At 39.4% G+C, this 23,797-nt stretch overlaps 1 protein-coding gene across 1 annotated transcript in view; it reads right to left on the bottom strand.

The window, feature by feature from the left end:
• DNAH3 (dynein axonemal heavy chain 3) overlaps positions 1-23,797 on the bottom strand; it is a 55,211-nt gene that overhangs the window by 11,054 nt on the left and 20,360 nt on the right. Inside the window, exons 28-53 of the mRNA XM_054643469.2 lie at positions 22,362-22,476; positions 21,781-21,979; positions 20,670-20,778; positions 20,213-20,326; positions 18,955-19,131; positions 17,829-17,920; positions 17,191-17,410; positions 16,262-16,396; positions 15,283-15,394; positions 14,502-14,743; positions 13,798-13,898; positions 13,614-13,719; positions 12,444-12,573; positions 11,724-11,960; positions 11,233-11,336; positions 9,886-10,180; positions 9,248-9,427; positions 8,089-8,212; positions 7,853-8,009; positions 7,266-7,409; positions 6,060-6,726; positions 5,789-5,954; positions 5,240-5,456; positions 4,526-4,708; positions 3,424-3,622; positions 348-2,489 (exon numbers count right to left, since the gene is read on the bottom strand). Of these exons, the coding sequence (XP_054499444.2) occupies positions 348-2,489; positions 3,424-3,622; positions 4,526-4,708; positions 5,240-5,456; positions 5,789-5,954; positions 6,060-6,726; positions 7,266-7,409; positions 7,853-8,009; positions 8,089-8,212; positions 9,248-9,427; positions 9,886-10,180; positions 11,233-11,336; positions 11,724-11,960; positions 12,444-12,573; positions 13,614-13,719; positions 13,798-13,898; positions 14,502-14,743; positions 15,283-15,394; positions 16,262-16,396; positions 17,191-17,410; positions 17,829-17,920; positions 18,955-19,131; positions 20,213-20,326; positions 20,670-20,778; positions 21,781-21,979; positions 22,362-22,476 (6,667 nt within the window). The remainder of the gene's footprint in view (positions 1-347; positions 2,490-3,423; positions 3,623-4,525; positions 4,709-5,239; positions 5,457-5,788; positions 5,955-6,059; positions 6,727-7,265; positions 7,410-7,852; positions 8,010-8,088; positions 8,213-9,247; positions 9,428-9,885; positions 10,181-11,232; positions 11,337-11,723; positions 11,961-12,443; positions 12,574-13,613; positions 13,720-13,797; positions 13,899-14,501; positions 14,744-15,282; positions 15,395-16,261; positions 16,397-17,190; positions 17,411-17,828; positions 17,921-18,954; positions 19,132-20,212; positions 20,327-20,669; positions 20,779-21,780; positions 21,980-22,361; positions 22,477-23,797) is intronic.

Here is a 23,797-nt window from a genome sequence, read left to right as displayed (position 1 = left end):
GCAGGAGGGGTTGCAATAAAGACTGGGGCAAACCTCCAACACCCACTGAAAGAACTGTAATGCAGGTAGAAATTATAAACTGGTCTGAATGCTTCAATCTGTTAGATCCCCAAATTGCTGCTCAGAGACCGAGACATTTCATCACCACTACTTTCACTCCACCCCCTAACAATTTTACTACTGTTGTTTATATATGGGCAGATGCCAGTGTTTGATATTCCATCACTGCTGTATTGTACTTTAAAGACATTTAAAGATCAAATGAGGGGGCTTACACTATTAACTGTTTAGTCAGACTCAGTGACATTTAACCAGACAAAAAAGGATTTTTTTAGTACCAATCTCACCTGCCATAGGATCAGCACCAGGTGATAATATAAAAATCAAAGGGGCACAACAATTTGAGTCACTGTAACTTCTTCCAAGATCAAATGTAGGTGGTTCAATGAATGTTCTTCCCATGTTTTCCACGATGAAGGTCTGCACTGCCGGGACAATTTTGTCAGGTCGCAAACACCTGAGAATAGCCATGCGATCTAACCCCGTCAGTGAGTTCCAGTCATCTGGGAAGGCTTCCTCATGGGGCCTGACAGAGTCATAGATGGGCTTCCACTTGGAAGAATTGTCTCTGACATGTTCCATTAGTCCCTGTAGATTGGTCAGGCAAGATGCACGAACGAGCTCAGCCCATGATTTGTTAGACAGCCAGTCTGGAGCTGGATTGGGGTGAGGATTATCGAGAGCAACACCTCCTGTCAGGAGGAAACGCCAAACTGCATCATCTATCTGGCCTTTTCCCTTCATAATGCCTACTGTTAGAAGGAAGGAGAACAATAGCTTGTCCTTTTCAAACAGTGAACGACAGACATTGTTGTAGATGCTCACTGTGAAATGGTCAGTTATGTTTTTAATTCTCTCCTGTAAACGTCCACTCTTAAGGCTCTTAGCAATAGATTGAACATACAAGTTAATGAACCAAATCAATGAATACTGGTACATAGGTTCAATGTTAGCCAGATCAGAGATGCAAAAGAAGACAACAGCTGAATGAACAGCAACTGGCTTATATCCCATTCGAGTAGAATCTATTTCCTTCTCAGTTACAGAGGCAATTTGTTGCTTTTCAGAGATTTCTGCAGATAACTCCTTGGATGAAGACAAAATATTAATTGCTGTTTCATCCTCTAAGATGTTTCCTTCTGAATGGGAAAGGACCTCCAGAATTTTATCTTCTAATTCCTTTAGTTGTTTCTTATTGGCTGCACTTTCTAGAATGAGTTGGTTTTTCTTTTCCTCTAGTTCAGGCTTTTCCTTTGCAGCTACAATTCCAAGAAGCTGGTCCTGAAGACCCAAAGGTGTAATCATGAAATTAAGTAGACAAACTTTCACAGCCACTTCAGGATAATAATGAGGATTTCTTAAGTGGGTTGTCATGTAAAACCTGAAGTCTCTTGAATATTCAATGATATTTTCCCCTAATTTCATGTATTCTACTCCTTGTTGTTTGAATGTTTGCTTTAATAAAATAGGTTCTAAGAAAGCATCTAATTCTTCACCAATATTTTCTAGCAAGACTGGTGTCCCAAGCTGAAGAGCAGTTTCTAATGTCCTCACATAATGTGTGTCAGAGAATTTGATAACTGACAGCTTGTTAGTTTTCTCCATATTTTTTATCCACTTGTTAGCTTGCCTTTGAGGATCTATCATTAAAGCCCATCTTCTTGAGTTAGAAACAATTACACCATTGTCAATGGAAAAAGAATCAACTGGCAGTCCAGCAATCTGCCACGCACGGATTTTGACTGGATCCCCTAATGTATTACTTAAGCTGAAATCACTGGAGCACGGAATGTTCTTTTCAATGCACAGGTCCTGCCACTGCTTTTGACATTGTAGGCGATAATCAACAGTAAAGGCTCCCAAATAAGCCACAGTTCCTGATGACAACAGCACATCCCCTACTAGGTCTATGTACTGAATTCCTAACAACCGTGCAGCTTCTGTCCACCTGTCCTTCTCTCCACCCAGACCACTGATCAGCTGCTCAGCTCTCACAAGCTTTAGTGAACAACGTTCAATATTATTCTCTAACTCTATCTTTTTGTTATTCATTTCATCAAACTCATCTTGCAAAGCTTGGAGGCGATCAACAACCTCCTTGAGTTCTGCTTGTTTCACCTGCAGCTTCTGCATTTGAACGTCCAGGATGGCTTCGGCCTCTTGCAGGCGCACGCGCTTTGGGGCCACCACTTTCTGCACACGGTCATAGACCTCCATGGCTCGCACCCACTTGCAGAGGCCTTCACAGGCAGATGAGACATTTTTTACAACCTCTGGCTGAAAATCTGGGTGATTCATAAACTTTTCTCTGATTTTCTTCATTATAGGAGGAGGAATGTTATCCTTGTCGTATGTCTTTAGTCTGTCAAGGAACTTAATATCTGAAAGAAGTTTCTTGGCTGGCCCCCAGAAGTCTTCAATCATTTTACCTATATTGCAAATAAGACTAAAATCAGGCTCAATACAGGCATGTTCAAACTGAAAAAAAATACTTTGAAACATAGTATGAAGAATTAACATCAATGATATGGCAATGGAGTTTTACTATGCAAAGACTATTAAATAGTTTGGGAAAATCAATACCTAAAGGAATTAATACAAGACCTTCAGCATCACTAACCAATGTCATATTTATTAACTGCATATTAATTCTAAATCAACCACGCACATTAAGGGAAACAAATTACTATACAGTCTTTCTTAGCATCATCTATTAGATAAATCAGTAACTGTAGAACTATTCCTTCTTCATCTAGATAAAATAATTTTGGATGAAAGGCATTTGTATAATTCTTATTTTTAATTAGGAAGGGTTGAACTGTATAGGTATAGGTAGAAGAAGGGTTGAACTGTATAGGTATAAGGTAGAGGAAAGAAAAGGGACTCTTTTCTACCTTGCAAATCCTGTGCAATCCCACAATAGCAACATTAAACCACACAGAAAAATCTTGTTAGAATAATCACCTATGGCAGAGGTATAACTAGAATTCCCTCTCCCAGCACAACAGATAGTTTGGAAGCAGGGATTACAAGGGGAAACATGGGCAGATGGTGCACAGCACACCTCCAGCACCCAGAGTTCCTCAAGGCAATGCAAATCTCAAGGCTGGGTCAAAGCAGGTTGAAGAGATGACTTTGTGCTGGTGTCTGGGATCATACTTACAAAGATTGTACAACAGTGTCAGGCAAGGGCAGTATGCTAGCATGCCAAAAGCAGCTCTCCACTACTCAGTGTACTTGTCACTGCCAGCAAAATGCACCTCCAGTGCACACAGCTGCATTCATGCCAGAAGAACCTCACCAGCACACCACAGCAACACCCACCCATTCCTGGGGCAGGAATAACAAAAGCTGTGTCATTACCGCTGCCACTGGGGTCGGGTTTCCTCTCTGCTTTAACTGCCCTCATGACACAGATACTCTCCATGACAAGCTTGACAGGACCAGGTGGATTCTGCATGGATTTCACAAGAGTGATGTCAGAAGGATTCAGGGTGTTTAGAGCTGCCTCTGCTGCCTCCAGAGCTGGCATAGCCTCTGCAAGGTCTGCTTCACATTCGTCCTGCGAAGACATTGGGCAGAAAGCTGTAAAAACCTTCAGCCAGTACCAGGCCTGCAGCCTGATCACCCCACTAGAGCACAGCCCCGCAGAACCTTCTCTCTTCTTCAATACCCATTCACCAGACTCTTCACAACATTGTGTTTCTAGGAGAGAAAACTGCTTGCACAATTTGACTGCACAGTTTAAAGAGGGAAGGTTTGTAGATAAATTAGTAACTTCCATAAACTGAACTGATAGTTGAAAAAGTCAGACAAGCTTTCAAGATCAAAGTCTCTCTGGTTTAGCAATGAGAATTAGAATAAATACTAGATACAGTAGATACAGTTGTTCTTATTTAAAATTTACAGTGCTGATCAGGTGAAAAATGGATACTGTGTAGCTTAAATTCTTTATCATATACTCTGATCTCAGCAATAATCCATATTAAATATCACTGACATTTCCAACTAGTTACAGAAAAAATATTGAGGAATCTTGAGGCTTCCCACAGGAAATTCTGTGTTACAGACATCTGGCTGTGGCATTACCTCCAAAGTTATTCCTGATAGGACTACATGCAGCATATGCCAAATTAACTCAGCTAACTCTAAATTAACTGTCTTTGGGTCTGGAAACAGTTAAACTCATTATTCAATCTGCTGAAAATGAGAATATATTAGTAGAGAAATAAGAGCTATAGAGCTTTTGGAACGTGAACTAGAAAGGGAAGCTATGCAGGACTGTGAGATGCAGTCAGACTCCAAACAGCCTGAATTTACTGTGTTTCTATTAGGAGTGTCATTCATCATCTGCAATTTTGTTACTTTAAGAGCTCGGCTCACCCCATTAACACATCATCACATCATCACAGCTCCCATTTACTTGGAACCCATCCTGCTCCAGGCTCAAGCCCTTGTGCTCTACCTTAATACCCTGGGCAACAGCAGCTGCATCATTGGCCTCTTTTTCATCTGCTGACACTATTGCCTTTTTTGCATCTACTTCAACTGTTTCCTTTTCAATCTTCACCATCATTTTATCTGTTTCTGCAGATGTTTTAATCAGTTCAGGCTGAAGGTCAGTCAGTTCTTTCTGCATGTCTGCAACCTGATGAATACAACAAGAAATCAAGAAGAAATCTGTGCAAACATTGCATGCATTTCGTATCTTGATGTCTTAGGAATAAAGATAGGAAACCCCTATAGTAATACAATCTAAAAAGGACATTTGATCCAAAGAATTAGTTCTCTAGTTTATTTTTGCTATAAGCTGTTTCATTTAATTGATTAGATTTTAAAAGGTATATTTATCATCATCTATGCAATACACTTTCTTTTTTAAGATTTTAAGAAAATAATTAAATTTACAATATTTATTCCTTCAACATTTAATGAGTACCTTCATTTTAATTTTGTTTTCTATTAAGAGCTATAATCCAAATGTAGAAATCACAGTTTCTTCAACTTACTAAGCAGAAATCTAACTTTCCCTGCAGGCTTTCTACAGAAAGCTATCAATAGAATCATGAATATAGTGAAGAACAAATTAATAAATTTTATTTTTGTAAGTTTCAACCACACAGACTCCACACTGAAGTATGCCTATGGCACATATTCAGCATCTTCATCTGAAACTTACTTGTGAAGATGCAAATTCAAGCTTTTCAAGTCCCATTAGATAACGAGTCCTCATCATGTCAACTTCCTCCCTTTTTCTGTTCAGCAAGGACTTGAAGGTGAGAATCAGCTCCACGTAGGAAGTTGGTGTCACGTAGTTGTGTCTGCGCAGTGTCGCGTAGTAGCCAACAGAAAGGTCTCTCACACTTTCTTGGAAATATTTGCACACTGACACAACCCTAGGGGGAAATTTTACCACATTACTTTGAAAATACAGTCGGTCTTTAGGTCAATTCTCAAAAAGTTACTCTAAGCTTATGAAGTCATATTAGTGTTAGGGAAGGCAGAAATGTATTTTCCCCATTATTAGAAATATTATGGGCTCTTCTCAAAGAGTGATGTGGTTTTCAAAAACATGAGATGCATATGTCTCAGTATCTTTGACTTGCACTGAAATCCCAGAGTTGGCTTAGCTTTGTCCATTTATAAGGACAGATCAAATACATTGGGGGCACAAGGGGCAGGGGAACAAACTTTTGCTTCACATGTTTCTTGAGAAATAAACTCATACTCTTTTCTAATGTCATCTTTGAGCTCAATATCCTCTAAAAACTTGTTAGCAACCATTTCCAAAGCATCTGTAGGCCAGGTTTGGAACCAATCAATGGTGCAGCAGTTTATCAGTGAAGGGAACATCCGTAATCGATTCCGAAATGCATCACCAATAGGACTCATGGCTGCAAAAATAAAAACATGATCATTACCTAAGTTTCTTAGCAGCTAGGAAGCAGAAAAACAAATAAACCTAAATAAAAACATTCTAAGAAACGTTATATACAGACCTAAGACAATATGCAAATTTTTCTTCACCCTCTCAATAAAGAAATTGTACATAGCAAGAGGTGTGGCTTCAATTTTCCTGTTCTCCATCCTTGCTGCACCTTGCATTTTCTCAACAATTTCAGCTTTCTCATCCGCTGGAAAGATATTAGGCACATCCCCAGTATTTAAAAGCATGTTGATATCTTCTACGAACGATTCATCCTTTATTTGATTATCGCAGAACAAAAAGGACACATTGTTGTTACCAACACCTGCTTTCAGCATGACTTGTTTAATATCATCTTTCCATTCACTGATGCCATAGGACTTGGTGATTTCTATCTGGAAGAGCTCAAAGGAGTTCATGAAGGTGGCGAGCTTGGTCGCGCTCTGCCGGCCGCTCCCGCCAACGCCCACCAAGAGCAGGTGTCCATTGTCCTGTTTCAGTACCCTGCATATCCTGGAGATGTGCTCAATGGCAAACTGGAACATGACCAGGGACATGGGGGCCTTGCTGATATTGTTGTATTCCTCAAGGTAGTATTCCATCACGCTTGTCAGCTGCTTTAGGTCTGTGATTTCATCATAAATTCTGACAGAACTGCTCGGCTTTAAATAGTCTCCAAAGAACAGAGCACGAATATTATCATCAGTGACTTTTCCAGTAGGTGAGAGATGACTCAGTACCTAGCAAAAAGACAAGAATCAACAGATAATTCTAGCTGTTAGAGAATTATTTTCCTTAAAGTTGTAATAATCCTTATCTACATAGCATTAATATTGCAGAAAGCAATGCTTTTCATGTTTTAGTTACAACCTTCGTCTGGAAAATAATACTGTAGGTTGACATGCAGGTTTCCATATATGCATACCTCACAGAGAATACTGCTGTCAAATATAGGATAGTTCTAAAAAGGCTTCTCAGAAAGGTACCCACTACACCCATTGGATCATCCAAGTAATTATCTTGGGTAAAAGCACAGATAAATGCTGTCCAAGATATTCATTCCATTCCAGGTGGTCCTCTCTACTAACACAGAATCCCTCAGAAGTTATGAATCATTCTGATATGAATACTCAATGCTGAATAGAAGATGGTCCATACTTTTTAAATTCACTGATCAAAATGTTGCAAAATGCCTCCAATACTGATTTAATCTCAATGTTTAAGTATTTCTGAAAATGCATCAGTATCATCTTGCTCCCAGCACATTACCCAAAAATACCTTATTAAAGTTCTGCTTGAAGCTATTTAATGTTGTCTCTTGTACCATCTGAAAGAAAACATTCTTGTCATCGTCATCAACCAAGCGATCATAAAAAACTCTGTAAACCTCATGAACCCAAAGTCTGATCAGTTTATCTCCATCCTGAAAATGAAAATATAAAAGAATGGGTAAATATAGCTCAGGCAGGATTTGTTCAAAGAGAAAAGGTTAGAAATGTCCATCTGGACCTTGCTACACCTTGCACTAAACTCAGTGGGAATCTTTCAATCCCAAGCCATTCAGCACATGGCCCAGCATCTGCTAACTTAACTGGATTCCTCACCTAGTTACCATCTTGTCCTTCCTGCCAACACAAACTGGGACTCTCATGTCAAAGCATTTTTTCTCTACTGAATCAAATTAAATAGTATTAACAAAATGACAGCTCTCTCCCTCAGAGACAGACAGAAAATACATAACAAGGAATTCAGGGACTATTCTAATCTTAAACTCTGTAAATCTATTGAAATCGGTGTTCATGTATTATAAAAATAAACTTTTTTCACTGCTCTCTCCTACATCAGTATAATGAAACTACAACTTACTTGCAAATGAGTGTGTGGACAGAGCAGAACTCCTTTAATAACCCTGGAAAAATCCCGTAGATTAAAGACATAGTGGGATTTTGAAGGTGTTGGGAGAAAATTATCAACTGCCAATTTATACAGCACCGACGTCGCCTGGACCATCATCTTACCCAGCCTTAAGAAGGAAAAGAAATACAATTTTAACTTCTGCAGATAAATTACAGGGAAAAGACAAAGTAAATTGATCCCATTACCTTAGAAATGAAGCATCAAAGCCATTGCTGAAGTGCCAGTCAGTAACTGCAGTAAAAATCTTGGTTAAAATGTCATCATTGAAAGCACAGATAGAGACAATATTCAAGTGCCGTGTGAAGCGTCCTGGAACACACACAGAAGGATGCAGAGAGATTTATTTAAATGGTCAAATATTTTTCTACCTTTCAGCTTTCTTCTTCTAGGTTTGCCTGTCATTAAAAAACCTTTGAATCTGGCACCAGCTTCATGATTCTGTTTCTGGCAAATATTTGCCCTAGCAGTGAAGCAAAAGAAATATAAACTGGACTACATTTTTTATAAGTATTTAACTTAAAACAACTGTTTTGAATATGTAAAACATGAATCATCATTGCAAGGCTATTACCCAATTTAAAATTTCAGCTCACATCAGCCTTTTGATTGTGATATGACACAGTAAAACCTTTACAAAGTCAAGCATTTTGTTATTGGCTTTCACCTAAAAAGAATCAGTCTACACATGAGTAAATTTTAGAAATTTAGCTGTATCAGAAGACTTATTTTCATAAAGCCTCCTCAGAACACACACAGTTATACCTGTATCACAGTGTTTATAAGAAGCCAAGTAGCATGAAGTGCCTTATAACAATGCAGCTATATATAACCTATAATAATGAAGCTGCAGGTACATTAGGGCTTTTATTTACATAATTTTTTCATTAGAAAATATAACCTCCCTTATGGTGCTGTGACAGGAATCATGGACTTGCAGGTAACATTCCTGTAAATAAATGCAGGCAGCCTAGCAGCCTACCTTAATAGCAGGAGATAAAATTTCAGAAGAGACCTGCCAGAGACATGGCAAGCAGATGTATTCCCTCCCTTTTCCAAATAACAGAAACCAGAAATAATCTCCATCACTAATTTTAGAATAACTTCTGTCATTCACAGTTTAATCAACTCTAAAAACTGTTTCTAATGGTGATTAATCTCCCTCTGGTAGAGGTACAGATTAGAACTTGAACATAACAGACCTGTAGTTGGAATGACCCACTCAGTGAATGCACCAGTAGATCCATCAGTTGTAGATAAATGTTGATTTTGCCATCAGCAAACCTGAACCCACTCCTTAATTTCAGTCTGCTAGACAACCACCTGCCATAGTAATGTATTTCCTACCTGTAATGTCATTCCTGCCTCCCCCAGGGGGACCCATAGCTGTGACAAGCAGGACATCTATGATACTGAGGTGGGATGAATCCTTCCTGTCGTACCAGTGCCCGTGATCAATCCATTGCCTGAGAAGCTCAATAGCTGGCTGGGCTCCATACACTTCCTTTTCAGGCATGTTTAGGTCATCTATGGAGAACACAGACATTGAGTAAAAAACCTCAGTGTTTGGGAATTCAGTTTTCTTCTAAGGAAAAATAACTGTGCTAGAGGTAGAAAAAGGCTGTGTGTTGTTATTCCTGCTGCCCACTGAACTAACCAAAATCAAATACCATTACACCTCACAGGCATAATTAAGGTGATGGCTTAACTAAGTGTGGCTGGTGATTTGGTTTTATTTCATGTCATGTCCCACTGCAACTCTAAGAACTATTCTGAAGACAACCATCACTTAAACCTCTCAGCAAGGCCAGTGCTAATCCTATGGTGATCCCTCTGGGTCCCTTCCAGCTCAGGAGATTCCAGAATTCTCTGGATGCCTGAAAAAAGCACTAAGGTAATCCAGATTTACTAGTCTTGGTGAACCACTTCCTTTGCCTAAAACCAGAGCAAGAATTATTTTTTAAAATGAAATAAATATGTCTTACCCACAAAAATTATAGCTTCTTTCCCTGTTGGAGGTCCAAATAATCCTTTTCTTCTCCTGTCCAGCTTAGACATAATAATATCCTGGGTTTGGTTAGCAGATGTTCTGGCAGAGAAGTTGATGAAACTCGGGATGTATTTTTCCTTTGGAAGTTTCAGTAGAAAGTTGTTTGTTATAGCTGTTTTTCCAGTGCCAGTGGGACCCACAAAAAGCAAAGGGACATTATGATCCACATATGTTTGAAGAAAAAACATTTGTCTGGCAGTTTCCATTGTTGGAATAATCAGCTCAGATACCTGTTACACAGGAAAGTAAAATAAAACATGAAAATCAAACATCTAATACCTTAATCAACATGACTCTTTACAAGCAACTGCAGGAACCCTGTAGCACATAAAAAGTTCTATTTTAAAAAGTTCTATTAAAAAAGTTCTGCATTTTAAAAGTTATGCATTTTAAAAAGTTCTATTGTCTGAAAACCTAAGCTATAACAAGGTTCTAGTAAATACCATGGCCCCACTTCTTGTTCAGGGCTTCTACAGTCAATAGCACAACCAGTATTACCTATATCATGGTTCACAGACAATATATAAAGCCTGGAGAACTACTGAGTTAAGTTTGGCCTAGTTCAGTTCCCCTATTGTGCAAAGGGAAAGGAACACTGGTATGGAAATTCTTTTCTCTTCATCATTTTTTACTTAAAATTAGCAGCTGTGGCTTTGATATCAAGAAAAGATTTTTGGCAGCAGAATGAAATGCCATCTTATTAAGTACATCTCTCAAGTACTTAATAGACAAGACAATGGTAACTACAGTGGAATGAAAAGTTGAATAAGCTTAAGTTATCTTGAAATTTGATCTGCAGATCTCTGCTGTGCTTCCCTTCCATTCAGTTCACAGCTGTCATCAAAATCTGAGTGCCCCTATTTGGAAATGGAGGGGATCCAGGACTCTCAGTACTGTTCCCCACATCCCAGTCTCTTTGCTTGCTTTCTCTGAATAATTCATAGTACAATATCATGAGATCAACCACTGAAAACAGAAATTAAGGAATGGAAATTCAGGATTTGGCTTTTTCCCACCATGGTTTCCCCAATATCAAATGCTGTCAGAGAACAAAGCAGAACCCAAATTTTAACCACCAGGCAACCTCAGGGCTCCATGTGCACCTGCAGTGCTGAACTTCCAGTGTTAGTGGTACCAGAATTGAGACAAAAGCATGAAAGGGAGCTCACAGAGACTAATGAAATGTTGCAAAGTAATCATCAAACAACTTAATATAATTATTCATACCTCTAAATTATTTAGTCAAATAATTATTTTGCATAATAAAGATAGCAATGTGCACCTTAGCCCCCGGGGCGATAACTTGCTCTTCCTTTGTGATGTAGTCTGTCCACATGGTCCACTGCCCATGGCCACGCTTGTTAAAATAGAAGTCATAAACACTCCCTGTTAATTGAAAAACACAACATAGGAAAACCCACTGATTAAATTATAAAAATAAACTTCATTAATTTTAGTGTGAGATTTCCAAGACTGTGAGGTAATGGAAGCTTTCTAGTACACAAGATACACCCCCACCCCCCCAGTCTTACCCCCCCAGTGCCATTATCATCACCAAATGATTTTAGGTCAGATTCAGCCACAGTGTTTGAGTATAACTGGAGGCATATGCTACTCCAGGTTAAAAGAGCCAGGGAAGGGCACCCAACTGTGCAGCCCAAGGCCTGGCAGATGGTGGCTCTGCTGCAGACTTAACATCTGCCAGGCACACCAAGTGCCAAGCTTTCTTACTGCTTTATAAAAGGCCAGGTGAGCACAGTTATGAAGAAACACCTTTTTCTGGGAAGATATTGCTTTTGTTAATCTTCACATTTTTAGGGCGTGGGTTTTGCTCGTTCATTCCGTTGAGCAAGTTGCGGTAAAACGAATCAAATTTTCTTCTGCTGTCTGCATCGATGATCCCTCCAATTGTCCACACCAAAGCAAAAAGGAAAAGGCCCTGCAGCCATGAGGTGATCTGCTGAGCAGACATGGTTTCACTGTCCTCTTCATCACATTCCTTAATTTCATCTAAAACACATATTTTGAATTTTAGTTAAAAGCCAGTAATAACCATAAATCCCAATTCAAAATGTATTTTTGCAAAAGTATCCTGAGACAATAGTGGAGCACTGTCTGCAGTGGAATGAAGCCAATCTACAAATGGAGGATCTTGTCTGTGTAAGATACTGTTTACAAATAAAAATTAAATTAGAAGAAAAATAGTCCTAACTCTTTTCTTCAGATGGTAGCAAACATCAACCAAAGCATAGAACACACTTGCAAGATCATGTTTAGTTTTGTAATGACACCAGTTTCCAAATGTGAAAGCTGTGTACGTAAAGAACTGTTAATAATACTGATCAGTGAGATCACTGACTGTGTTATATGAACTCAAGAGTAAGGAGTTCCTTTGGTATTTCCTTGCATCTTATCAGCTGCATTTTGTCCTGGGACATGGCAGGAAAAAAAAAGAAAAATTGAAATAAAACCCAGGCAGCTTAGGGTACTTACCAAGGAGAGAAGAATAGAGTTTCATCAAGCTGTTACTCAGGTGAAGAGAGGACGTTTTTACCATGAATTTGCAATGATGGTCAATAAAATCTAAACAAGGCTCAACTAGCCACATAAACAAGTCATCGACCTACCAGGAGAAAAGGAAACAGCTGTGTGACAATGCAGAACTTGCCACATTCCCCACTGCCCCTCAATTCACCCTCAGTCAAAAATAAGGCATCAGAAATTGGCAGAGAGATCAGGAAAGGGCCCATGTGAGGCAGTACTGAAATGTTCACAACATCACACCATCACTGTCTGATGGTGAAAACAAGATGCTTGTAACACAGAGAAGTTTCCAGCAGGAATTCTGTTACCCAGTTACTAATCCAGACAGCAGAGCAGAAGCTCAGCCTAGAGAGACTCCTGTTTTGTTTAGGCAACAACAAATTATTCCAACAGAAACCAAGGCAAGGGTTTCATCCTCCCTTAAAGAGAGGCCCCCTAGAGAGTACCCAGCACAGATACTGTGCCAAAGCAGAAATTCCAGCATGCTGGGGCTGACTGGGGCCTGCAGGAGTGCCACAGCATGAGGGTAAATACTGACCATGGTGGTATCTGCTCTGTGAACTCAAACTGGAAAACAGGACAGAAATCAGGACCTAACCTTTTCCCAGGGACTAGTACTCAGGGAGATGCACTAAAGGGTCAGGCTACCTGTTGCTTAAGGAATAATTACTTTACTCTGATGAACTAAGAAAACTATAAATAAAGTACTCTTCTAGTCTTGGTACTTCTTTGGATTTCGATTCTAATTTCCTGCAAAAACTCAAAGGGAGTCTTCTCAAATCATATAAATAAGTTTTCTACAGCTCCAATCCTAATATTATTCCAATTATTTTACTAGATTTTAATGCCCAGTAATAGGGATTTTAAATTTTCATTAAAAGCTGATTCTCACCAACACCTATTTTTATTTGCATCTACAGAAAACATTGCACAATACACAGCACAAAGAGCTCTCCTTCATAAAAGCAATGAGGTGAAAAAGGTTTTGAAGACTAAACTGTTAATGGTAATAACAAAAAAGGTTTGATTCTGCATGCCTGCCTTCAAGTGGGCAAACTGTGAATGTCACCTTATAGTTCATCTTCTAATTAGACCTGTGCAAAAAATGAAGTCTCGCACCAGCTGTCGGTGTTCTTCCTGCAGGTTTGGAGGCAGAGTTTTCATGTAGGAATCCTTCAGTGGCTTCCAACCCAACTGTTGTGGGTCCATATAGATCATACCACACCTGGGAAGAACAAACACCTGTGGTAGAAGAATGCATGTGCAAGGTGGGACAGTTGAACCTTGAGTGCTCTCACATTACCTGCTGACAGTTGCTGGAGATGCCTGCTCCAAGTCTGCTGGCTCAAAGATTAAACTCATTTTTGAGCTCATCTGAATTATTTCACCACTCATTAAGCATAACTGGAAGAAGAGCATCACATAAACATGGTCTAGTCTTGTTAGTGCTGATCATACAGTCAAAGCAATGTTTGTCATAAAATCACTGAACATTCCACTTAGTGTCACTCCTCATTCATTCATTTGTATCCTTACAATACATGATATTTTATGACCTTGCCTCAACGTTTCCATGTCTTACTGTAAGGCTTGCAGAGGCACAGAGAACAATGCTCTAACTTTAAATAACTCTGCAAGAAAAGGCAGTTATGACCTGCAGCTTTTAAATAATTCACTTATTTTCGAGGTAATTTAAGCAAGTTCAGTTTTCAGTCACAGAACTGAGTCCATGTATTTCAGTTTCCTAAAAGGGTCAATAAAAAAGCCTCAATGATCAGCCTCATTTCAATAAAGAAAGAGGAAGATAAGGCTTCTAGGGAGAAGTAATGGATTAATATTATCTAACACCATCTAAAGCCACTCACACAACTGGGGAAATAAAGCAGTGCTTTTAGGCACATCAGCCTTTCCTGAATTTCACACCTCCTTTGACTAATGCAGTAGCAATATTGCTACTACTAAAATATGTTTATTCAAGGATGAGGGTAAGGGCAAAAATTAGGCTACCTTTTTATTATCATCCAGCACAGTGTTCATGTTCTCTATCCAAACTGCATCCACAGGGCCATCAAAAATAATCCACTTGCGATCTTCTGTGGTAGAAGATGCTTGTTCCCTGAAGGCCTTGGCAAGAATTCCATCTGACCACTCGTGACTTACAGGATCAAAACTGCCATACAACTGCCCCATAGTAATGGCTTTGGGATTAATAACTTTGTACTCAACAGCAAACTCATCCATGGCGTTCGCTGTGTAAAAAGGCAAATACGTGAGCTTGAGAATGTGATAGGTTAGTTTGATTCAATAGCTGAACAAGATGATTCATGAGGATCCTACTCCATCTCAAAGCAAAGAACTCAGATATGTAGCACCTAGGTAGCAGTAAATAAGAAATTCCCTTACTTGTACAAGGTAAGCAAGAAGTCTGCTGTAAAAAAAAACACATGAAAAAAAGAAAAAGCAGAGCAGCACAGATTTCATATATTTATGGGAGCTACTTACAATATCCTATCAGAGCTAATTTTTTCAAGAGTATTATGCTCAAATAAAATGCCTAAAAATGCAGAAAAAGATAAACATATTAGTATGGCTTACTGTTCCAGTAGATGTAGAGAAAAATACTATCAGACAAATATACCAGACAAAAATAGTTCAATTAATAGAAATTCTGCAGTCAAGAAAGGAGAGTATAGGACAATTAACAAGCTCAGCATATCTCAGCAAAGCAAAAATAACAGTCATAGAATTGACTTCACTGAATGAGAAGCTTGTGGCTGGGCAACGTTACCTGCACACAGATCAGCCAGGGCTCCAGCCAGCACTTTGTATGAACTGGTTTTCCCACTCATAGGATCTCCAACAATCATGAAACCATGGCGCACCAGCATCATTTCATACACCTGCCAGGGACAGGAGAGCCTCTCCTTAGATGGCAATAAAGAAGTGTTATGTGGTATGTGAATGAAAATAGAGGTCTCCCTCCTGCATTCAGATGTGGCACAACCAGATCTCTGCACTCTGCTGGCTGACCAAAGCCTTAATCCAAACCAGAGGGCAGTCATGCTTTTATGGCAATTCTCACTGAAACAATTTAAGAAGCTGTTTTCCCCAGGCATCCTCCCTTTCTCCTTGCTAAATGTCATCCCTCAGCTGCACCAGCAGCACTGTACAGGGTGTGAGGTGTGAAGTCTGAACTGCTGTTGGAGAGACCACTGATGACCCTGGCACAGGCCACACATTTTTACCCTTGGCATTACCCTGTCACCAGGCTGCACAAGAAAAAAGGTTAAGTATTGTTTAAAAGGTCCCCAGTACTAATAAATGGGAGGCAGTGGGAACATAGGGCTGGAAGTGAAGCATAAGCAAGGTCACCTCTTTCAAGACTTCTCAAGGAGACTGTAAAGAACTAGGAACTAGAACTAGAACTAGAGCCTGACTCCCAGTCCAGCATTCTGCTCACTAGGCTACACTGCCTCTGTTAGTAACAGATTCAGTTTAATTTTCTATCCTGAAGCACAAGCCCTTCAATGTGGCTGCACGTTAGCTCCTTCACAGACTGAATTACAAAATCACTATGATCAAAGTGTGTTTTTATTCCATGATTTGTACTCTGTAAAAATACCCCATTTGAAAATTCCATTAATTGGAAAGGAAACTATTAGCTATTCATGACACAGACAGTGTATGTGTATTCCATGACACAGACAGTGAATGAAGAATGTTTCTGCTCTCATGCTTTTCTTCCCCAGAAGTATGTGAAAATAAACCTGAATAATTTTTCCAATGAACCATGGCACTGGTTGAAGATTCAATTTTTCAATATTTTCAGTTAGTGCCTTGATAAATACGTCATAGTCTGGTGTAGGAAGAACCACTCCAGGAAACAGGTCAGATATGATACCCTGTTAAGGAGAGACAACATAGAACACTATTTAAACACAGGTTACAGAAAGAGAAAATTCCCAAGTAAAACAATATTCATACAGATAACAGGAGCTTAAAACCAAATGTCCTCAGCTAGACAAAACTAACTTCTAGGCAAACTGTAGCCATGGAAGTATTCTGTACACATGAAAGAGAAACCTATGCCTGCAGTTTTCATAAATACCTTGCTATTGCTTTGCAAATTTGCCCCCATCAGGATCGCACAAAATGATGTGGAAGTAGTTGAAAGAATTTCAGTAATTAAATAGAATGGTATGTGTTCCAAAACTTCAGAGCAGTGACTCTGGCCGTGCTTCTACCCTAGCTTTTAGTCCTCAATATTGGGTGCTTTGCATCTTAATTTATTTGCTATTAAAGCAGCATGCAAAGAGAAACATCATTTTCATTCTGAACTCAAATTTCTAAATGACCTTAACTTAATTATCCATATCTCTTTTGGAGCACAAAGTCAGAAAACAAACTTCAAAAAATGTTTTTTTTTGTGAATGAAACAGCACAAGATTATTTTTAACAAGATATCATATTAACATTTTATAGACTAACTTTAAAGGCACCATTGAAAGCTTGCTTTTCAAAATAATCCTAACAAAACCAAAGAGTTCCTCTAGATCAGTGGACTGAAATAACTCTGTACTGATATGGCATCATCTAGATCAAACTGTTCCAAACTAAGATAATGACCTGTTTCTCTGAGTTCTTATAACAGATCTCATCATCATAAAACCCAAAACACACTGGCCTGATACCTTACCTGAAACAATGGCACATCCTGGGACAAGAACTTGGCCAAATTAACATCCATCAGAGCCCGAAGCAACAGCACACTTTCATTTTCAGTTGGGTACTTCAGTTTTAGGTTCCCAGCTGCTGTCAGGACAGATTTCACTGCACGCATCCCATAATCATAGTGGTGCTGAGATGACAACTGCTCCGAGCACAAACGGTAAGTGGCAACAATTTTCTGGGCAAGACTGTGGATAATAAAATATAACATGTAGGGTAAAAATATCTCACCATGCAAGGAAAAGAATTCACCTTCCTTTACACACAAAGTATCTGCAGTGATTCTAAGACACAGCAGCGGACAAGATGGCCCAAGGCACCTGGGAAGCAAGACTGTGGAAAAATGCCATGCTACTGGATGTGTGCATCATCTAGGAATTGTGTATGATATTTTGATACATTTTCGAAATGATTCTGTGCAGAAGTGCACATCTGGCAGAATGAGGTGGAAAATGAGAATTGACAAGAAAGCAGGAGATTAAAAAGTCCTTTCTAGAGAAATAAAACATGGACAGCCTTCCATATATGCCTCAAACACACGTATATGCCTTATAGAGGAATGAGGTATATCAGACTCAACTAGGTAGAAAATTCAGCATGTCTTACCTCTTAGAGTCCAGAAATCCCATTGAATAAAGTGAAATTTCCCCAATCAAGGCATAATCTGGGACCATCATGGCAACTGTTCGGAACAGTGCCTGCAAGGAAAAAGGTAAGATACTAACTTTTGACTGGGGAATACTGTAATAAATTGTGCCTGTTTAGTAAGAATAGCATCTCTCCATAAATTCATGAATGCAAAGAATTCATGAATCATCTGAAATCTGAGACTGCTTCAGAGTTCTATTCTATTCTGATCTTATCAAGAGGTTCAAGAGGTCTGTGCTAAGCACTGCAGTAACAAATGCTTAGAAAGAGTCAATTCTAAAGAACTAAATAGAGGAAAAGGGAGGTGACATTCATCTCACTTTCCTAACAGACAATCCAGCACATGGTGTGGTTAATGCTTTGTAAAAGATCATGCAAAGAATTGTGGCAATGCCAGAAAAAGAACCAGGACCATACCAGTCTCTCCATAGTGTCTCAGCAACTCACAAAGTTAAAATAAATTTAAATTGGGATTTCGATCACCAGACCATTGTAAACCCAGAGAATTTCCAATTAGAGAGAGCACAGTAAACTGCTATCAATATGATTAGTCTGAGACCTTTCTTCTGTGCATTTTGTACAACCCTAACTGTTTACTAAAGCTTGGTGAAAAGCACAGCAGGATACACTTGAAGGGGTTATCAGTTGTGCTAGTTTTGGCTGGGGTAGAGTTAAATTGTTTCACAGTAGCTGGCCTGAGGCTGTGTTTTGGATTTGTGCTGGAAACAGTGTTGATAATTCAGGGATGTTTTTGTTATTGCAGAGCAGAGCTCACCCAGAGAAAATGCCTTTCCTGCTCCTCACCCCACACCAGCCAGGAGAATGGGGGTGCACGAGGAGCTGGGAGGGGACACAGCCAGGACAGCTGAGCCAAGGGATATTCCAGAGCTCATGGGGTCATGGTCAGCAGAAGTAGCAAGGGAGGGGATGTTCAGAGTGATGGCATTTTCCTTCCTTAAGCTAAGCAACCATTAGACATCAGTTTATTATTCAATTGATGACTTTTTATTATTATTATTATTATTATAGACAAGAAGTCACAAATTCAGTTTAATTTCTACAAGAAATCAGGATTTCAGATTACCTTCAGATTATCAGGTAACTCTGCCCGTCCAGCATAGCCAGGATTCATGGTAATAAAGACAGCACAAGTGGGGTTAAGAGAGATCTCTGTCCCTTCAAAGATGAATTTTTTGAGTTTGCGAATTATAGCTTGCTGGATGCTAAGTATCTGCTGGGCAACTACAGATAATACTTCAACCTAATACAGACAGAACAGATTAGAAAACATAAGACACTTGGAGAACCAATATAAAATATTTTTTTACATATTTTGATGTCTTTATTCGCATTTCTCCAGGGAAAAATCACCCTGAGTCTGTGTATTAGCTGTCCATGGAAGGGATCCTCTGAAAGTTAGTGCCACTATTCTCTACTTGACTAACAGAGACTGATCAACAGAGGCTTCTAAAAGCCTCCTCAGGGAAATACCATGAGCCTGAATGTAGACATCTAAGTTAGTTGGACAGGAACTCCCTCTGGAGGCCTCTAAAAGCACTTTCCCTTCAGCTTAGGCCAGAAAAACTGATTCACTCAATGCCCAAAATTGAGGGTAAATAATAGTAAGGCTTGCTGATTGTTTTAAAGTATCAAGGTAACAGAATATTGGAAAAGAAATGCTAATGCTTGAATTCACTAGAAAACAAGCTGCAGCTGAAAACCAGAAAAATTAAAGAGTTAAAGATACTAATACATACAAAATAGAATTCGATAAAATGTCCACATTTACTAGTATGTACTTAAATGGAATTTCATCAAAGTAATGATAAAAACTTATCCTCACAGTCATCAGTGACCAAATTAAACAAAACCAAAAAGACCAGAGTAAGATCAAGGGGAGAATTAGATGTGTCAGTTTACACAGCTTGATAATCAGGTCACTCAGTTAGTGACACTCAGCTCTGGTCATTACAGGAATCCCTCCACTGGAATTTGTCTGTCCTGTGCTGAACATAGACAAATGCAACTCCACACCTGTAGCTTGATTTCTCAAGGAGAGGACAAGAACATTTCTTTCCCAACAAAGGAGTGGCACATACAAAAGAAAAAACTGTAAAGGAACTTGGTTTTTTTTCAGCTAAATTGACCCAGAACACAACAGGTAGGCATGTGCTTCTAGAGCAGGCAGCAGAGTGCCTATTTCTCTGTCACTAATTACCAAAACAGAGAGGCCTCACCACAAGTAAAAGCAGAAAATTGGCAATCATGCTGTCATGTCTAAATCTAAAACTTCTTGTGTCTTAAATTGAAGCTTTCTCATTTTATTTGAGTTAAAACATTACCTCAATTCTATTGAACTCATCAAAGCAGGCCCATGCTCCAGCTTGTGCCAGCCCCTTAAAGAACTTGCCCATTGCCTTGTAATCGAGGCCATCGGAGCAGTTAAAGACAACACACTACAACAAAAACACAAATAACATTTCTCAGTATTACCACAAAAGTATCACCTCCATAAAATTCTTAGCATCTAAAATGGGAAGGGATTATTGTTGCTAATTTTGGATTAGAAAACCAGGATGCCAAATAGACACAGTCCTAAATGTGAGTTTGTTACCAACTATTCCCATGAATAAAGAACAGAATCACAGAATCATTAGGCTGGGAAGAACCTTTAAGATTTTTGAGTCCAACTGTAAACGAATAGCTACAAAATAAGCAGCACTTGCTTAAGAATGGCATTTTAATATCTACATATCCAAAGGGAAACAGTGGAAAGTAAAAAAAAGGGAGTTTTGGTACCTGCTTAGCTATAGCTTTTGCTAGATCTTTTGTTGTTTCTGTTTTGCCAGTCCCAGCAGGCCCTTCTGGAGCACCACCAAGACTTAATTTCAAGGCACCCATTAATGTCCTACATTAATAAGAACACAGGCATTAGAAATAGCAATCTTTAATATCAGATTATTTCTGAATGGACTGACATGTACTTTCCTATACAGGCTCTCCTGAAAACAATTCACTTGTTTCTCTACAGACTCCACAGCTTGCACTAAAAACCCAGTATTGTCTTATAAGTGATTCCTAATTGTGGAAAGCCACATTTGGCCACTTGGCCTAAAAGGAATGTCAAGGCTTTTATTACATGCATCCTCCTTGTATACCCTCAATTACACAAGCAAATGAACAGTGCCATGAGCAAAATGGTAGAGTCTGCAAAAGCACACATTTCCCTCAAGTGGCACTTGAACTGGCAAGAGCTTGAAGCTGGCTTTATAAATTCAGCCAATCTTTAGAAATGGATGAGAAAGCATAAAGGTTGTTATAAAAACCTGGGAATCACATTGCTTTTCAAGTGAACATCCTACTAAAATAAGATCTCTGTTAATACTGGAGAGACCTGATTATTTTACAAAACCCTCATTCAAGGGCTTTGACTCATGTCTTGAGGGCTCACCAGAAGTGAAATATGAAATCCCTTTGAATATTTTAACCTTGAGGACTGAAGTATTTCCATTACAACCTCTTGCAAGCCAGTGGAGGAACAGGAAGCTAACTGCATTCGAGTATCTGTGAAGGGCTTTTTAATTACCTCATTTATCTTACTGGCAGGCATACCCAAACTGTGTGCCTTACTTCAGATAAATTAATTGACCAGTGCTACTGTAGAATTCTTTGCAGTTCCAATACCATGTGCTCCCACCTCTTTTCAGAAGCACCTTCTTGGATACCCTAGAATCTATTACTCTACTGGTGTAGAAGGCTATACATTGTAAATATTTTCACCATATTAGGGCAAAATCTACAAGAAAATGTTAGCTGCTGAGGTTCCTCCTATTATTAACTAGAACAAATGAAAGTAAACACAGATCAATCCAGAAAGAGAAAGCATTATTCACAGACAGTATGTCCTCACCTGTAACATCGATCTGTCAGTGGGGTTATAACCAGGCGTTGTGAATTCCCCAGGTACTCATAACCATATTTCATCTCTGTTGTGATCATTCTCACTGTCACATCATTCTCTGTCCAGTAGTATCTCAGCTGAGAAATCCACTGGAAGTCATTCAGATCTGTGACTTTGTCTTCAACCAATTTTGAGACCACATCACGAGCTGCAGAGTACAGATTGTTTAAAAAATCTAGACTCTTCTGCTGAGTAGTTTACTTAACTTATAAGTAAAGTAACATTTACTTAGAGCTATGTAAGAGTAATTCAACATTTAGAGGCTGGTTTTCATGTTAGAGAGGAATTTGCAATTGTTTTGCATAGGGAATCAGTTTAATTGTAACTAAATTCCAGTGTCTGTTCTAAGTAGATGGGAGACCCTTGTGCAGTACTGAACAATCCTCATTTGCACAAAGAGCTTAGCAATAACTCTGTAAAGGCTGATTCAAGTTAGAGAAAGCATTTTATGTGCCTCTCTCCAGCAGTCCACCCAGGTACTGCCAGCAGCACTGGCCCAGCTGCCCCAGGGGAGAGCAGCTGCACATTACCATGCACATCAATGACAATGAGAGCCCCCAGGGTCAGCCGGGCTCCGCTGGACAGCTTTCCTCTCACCAACTCAACGATGTCCTTGATCTGGACATTGCTCTTCTCCAAGAAATCCTGCCACAGAAACAAACACAGCCATTTATGGGATGCTGGAGCCAGCAGTTCCTAAGCTCCTGTGGGTACAATCATTGGAGACAGCCCCTCTGACAAAACATATTAATGGTAGTCTGGGCACCACACAAACACTTTGAATTCTCTTTGGTATACTGGAATTTTATTTTAATATGAACACTTCAAAAATATTTATGGCCTGAAAGAAAGCTTATAAGCAGAAGGCTTATCTTTCTTCCCAATGAAAGTGACAAAACTCTACAGGATAGGAGCAGATATTCTCTGTTTAGCTTCCCCCACACAAGAAAGGATGGGCATATGGGACCAAGTCCATTAGCAACAGGGTTTAGTTGGCTCTACTTTAAACTGGTGTTGGACTACACAATGTCCAGAGGTCCCTTATATTCTGTGATTCACTGTTCTGTATTTCCTTCTCATTTTTCTTCAGCTATGGATTATTCAGGATATTTTCTCTGAAAGTAATAAACATTTTAGTTCTGTCTGGATATATTGAATAAGATCTTCAACTGGTGTTAAACAATGCAGGCAAGTTAAAGCTAAGCTATTCAGTAAGGATACAAAAATAAAAAGGCATTATTAAAATGTAGTACTTGATATAAAGTTTATTAATCCTTTTCTATTTCAACATTTAAAAAGCAGCCCAAACATTCTGCTGACAGACTTAATCTCCAAATAAATCCTTATCCACCCAGCTTAAACAGGATCACAGAAAAGCCCATTGAATTAAACAGAAATTAGTTCCACTGCTTGAGCATGTGTTTGAGTAAAGCCCCAGTGAAGTGATAGTTAAAACTGCTGTAGTGACAGAGCCACTATGAACACGTAAGAAAAGTTTCTTGCATGAAATAAAAAAAATTTGGCTGCTGCACCTTCCTCACCAGGAGAGTCAAGCAATAACCAGAGAAATCAGTGGTGAGCTTATCCCTTCCTACAACTCCCTGAAAGGAGGCTGGAGCCAGGGGAGGGCTGGGCTCCCAGGTAACAAGTGACAGGACAAGGGCACATAGTCTTAAGCTGTGCCAGGGGAAGTTTAGATTGAATATTAGGAAGAATTTCTGCACAGAAGGAGTGATTAGACCTTGGAAGGGGCTGCCCAGGGAGGTGATGGAGTCACTGTCCCAGGAGGTGTTTAAGGAGACTGGACATGGAATCAGTGCCAGGATCTGGTTGACAAGGTGGTGTTGGGTCATGGGTTGGACTCAATGGGCTCAGAGGTCTTTTCCAACCTCACTGATTCTGGGATTCTCTGAAATAACTGCACCCAGTTGTAAAGAGAGATTTCTGCCTGCCTGTTTCTCTGAGG

The sequence above is a fragment of the Agelaius phoeniceus genome, chromosome 16 (genome assembly GCF_051311805.1).
Source record: "Agelaius phoeniceus isolate bAgePho1 chromosome 16, bAgePho1.hap1, whole genome shotgun sequence".
Lineage (NCBI taxonomy): Eukaryota > Metazoa > Chordata > Aves > Passeriformes > Icteridae > Agelaius > Agelaius phoeniceus.
This window is presented reverse-complemented; position numbering and strand designations above follow the sequence as displayed.